The sequence below is a fragment of the Coregonus lavaretus genome, assembly GCF_964263955.1.
Source record: "Coregonus lavaretus genome assembly, contig: HAP1_SCAFFOLD_9443, whole genome shotgun sequence".
NCBI classification, from domain to species: Eukaryota; Metazoa; Chordata; class Actinopteri; order Salmoniformes; family Salmonidae; genus Coregonus; species Coregonus lavaretus.
In genome coordinates this window covers 1-2,745 of record NW_028164875.1, presented here as the reverse complement: position 1 = coordinate 2,745, position 2,745 = coordinate 1, and the positions used below count along the sequence as shown (strand labels likewise).

General features: G+C 49.5%; 1 protein-coding gene across 1 annotated transcript; it reads left to right on the top strand.

Moving 5' to 3' along the window:
- Positions 1-347: 347 nt before the first annotated feature.
- On the top strand, positions 348-809 carry tmem91 (transmembrane protein 91; the record flags this gene model as incomplete). Its single annotated transcript, XM_084191589.1, has 1 exon — positions 348-809. A coding segment is annotated over one exon (462 nt), but the record flags the coding sequence as incomplete, so codon positions are not given.
- Between the last annotated feature and the right edge of the window lie 1,936 nt (positions 810-2,745).

Below are 2,745 nucleotides of genomic sequence, written 5' to 3'. Positions count from 1 at the left end.
AGAGAACACAGGAGAACACCACAAAACAACATAACAGAACACAAGAGAACACACGTAGAGGAGAGGTCTGGGGACCGACTAAGGATGCCATCATGATTTCTGCTTCTCCCTGTCGGTTTGAGAACAAGGTCTGTAATAAGAGAAACAATGAAAGTAATTGGATTAAACACGGATTACCAGTGTGCTCCTAAGGCCAGCGAGGCAGCGGCAGTTTTCTCTTAAACCCAAAATAACGCTTTTCAGGGACGCGCTCTATTTTTATTCTGCAAGATCAACTTCCAGACCACTGATTGGTTGATGCGGTGGCGTCCCGCCCGGCTAGCTACCAGAACAGACCAGAGAGAGGGATGGAGAGTCTGGACGAACTAGAGCACCCTCTCCTAGGACGGGAGAGCCCCAAGGCAGACCCCCGAGGCCTGGGTAACACCTGCACCCCTAACCGCCTATTCAAGGGCATCCTGATGAGGTGTGAGGAGGAACAGACATTGCCCCCGCTGGGCTGGAGGGGTTACTGCGGGGGGCCAGGAGAACCAGGACCAGGGGCACTCCGGCACCAGCAGGCCCAGCAGCTGTTAGATCCCTGCTCCCTCCCCAACACTCTGGAGACCATGTACCCACCAGCCCCTCTCTGGGGCCGACCTGACCCTGACACCTTGGGCCTGGGGAACAAGGACTACCTGGAAACCACGTTCGTGGACATCCACCCCGAGTCACCGCTGCAGAGGAAACTGTTGGCAGAGAGCCAACAGGATGCTCACTCCGTCTTCTACAGCCTAGAGGACGAAGACGAGCTGCTGCCCAACTACGAGGTGAGAAAGGATCTCATTGTGGCTCAGTCAATAGGACATGGCGCTTGCAATGCTAAAGGGTCGTGGGTTTGATTCCTGTACCCCCATACATAAAATGTATTCATGAAAGTCCCTTTGGATAAAACATATCTGCTAAATGCCATATATTATATTACTCTACACTCAACAAAAATATAACGCAACATGTTGGTCCCATGTTTCATGAGCTGAAATGAAAGATCCCGAAATTTCCCATATGCACAAAAAGCTTATTTCTCTAAAATGTTGTGCACAAATTTGTTTACATCCCTGTTAGTGAGCATTTCTCCTTTGCCAAGATAATTCATCCACCTGACAGGTGTAGCATATCAAGAAGCTGATCATTATACAGGTGCACCTTGTGCTGGGGCCAATAAAAGACCACTCTAAAATGTGCAGTTTTGTCACACAACACAATGCCACAGATGTCTTACGTTTTGAAGGAGCATGCAACTGGCATGCTGACTGCAGGAATGTCCACCAGAGCTGTTGCCAGATAATTGAATGTTAATTTCTCTACCATAAGCCACCTCCAACGTCGTTCTAGAGAATTTGGCAGTAAGTCCTTCCGGCCTCACAACCGCAGACCACATGTAACCATGCTAGCTTATGACCTCCGCATCCAGCTTCTTCACTTGCGGGATCTTCTGAGACCAGCCACCCGGACAGCGAATGAAACTCTGGGTTTGCACAACCGAAGAATTTCTGCACAAACTGTCAGAAACCGTCTCAGGAAAGCTAATCTGTGTGCTCGTCGTCCTCACCAGGGTCTTGACCTGACTGCAGTTCGGCTTTGTAACCAACTTCAGTGAGCAAATGCTCACCTTCGATGGCCACTGGCACGCTGGAGAAGTGTGCTCTTCACGGATGAATCCCGTTTTCAACTGTACCGGGCAGATGGCAGACATCATGTGGGCGAGCGGTTTGCTGATGTCAACGTTGTGAACAGAGTGCCCTGTGGTGGCGGTGGGGTTATGGTATGGGCAGGCATAAGCTATCAACAACAAACACAATTGTATTTTATCGATGGCAATTTGAATGCACACAGATACCGTGATGAGATCCTTTGGCCCATTGTCGTGCCATTCATCCACCGCCATCACCTCATGTTTCAGCATGATAATGCACTGCCCCATGTCGCAAGGATCTGTACACAATTCCTGCAAGCTGAAAATGTCCCAGTTCTTCCATGGTCTGCATACTCACCAGACATGTCACCCACTGAGCATGTTTGGGATGCTCTGGATCGACGTGTACGACAGCGTGTTCCAGTTCCCACCAATATCCAGCAACTTCGCACAGCCATTGAATAGTGGGTCATTCCACAGGCCACAATCAACAGCCTGATCAACTCTATGCAAAGGAGATGTGTCGCGCTGCATGAGGCAAATGGTGGTCACCCCAGATACTGACTGGTTTTCTGATCCACGGCCCCTACTTTTTTTTTAAAGTAATCTGTGACCAACAGATGCATATCTGTATTCCCAATCAAGTGAAATCGATAGATCAGGGCCTAATTTATTTATTTAAATGGACTGATTTCCTTATATGAAGTGTTCAGTGTATATTATAAGTACAGTCTCTCATTGCTGGGAAATTCAGCTGTATGTGTTGCAGTAGACAGTACGGAGGGAGAGTGGCGACAATAGGTACGGGAGTTTCTTTCTGTACACGTGACCCGACCAGGTTTGACAGAGCAGCACAGAACTCCTTGTTTAAACCAATGATTTATATATACACTAGAGGTCTGACAGACTGGTGCTCTGTTCTGAAGCCACCACGCCTCCATCTTGACACTCCCCCACCAGCCACCACGCCTCCATCTTGACACTCCCCCACCAGCCACCACGCCTCCATCTTGACACTCCCCCACCAGCCACCACGCCTCCATCTTGACACTCCCCCACAGCCACCACGC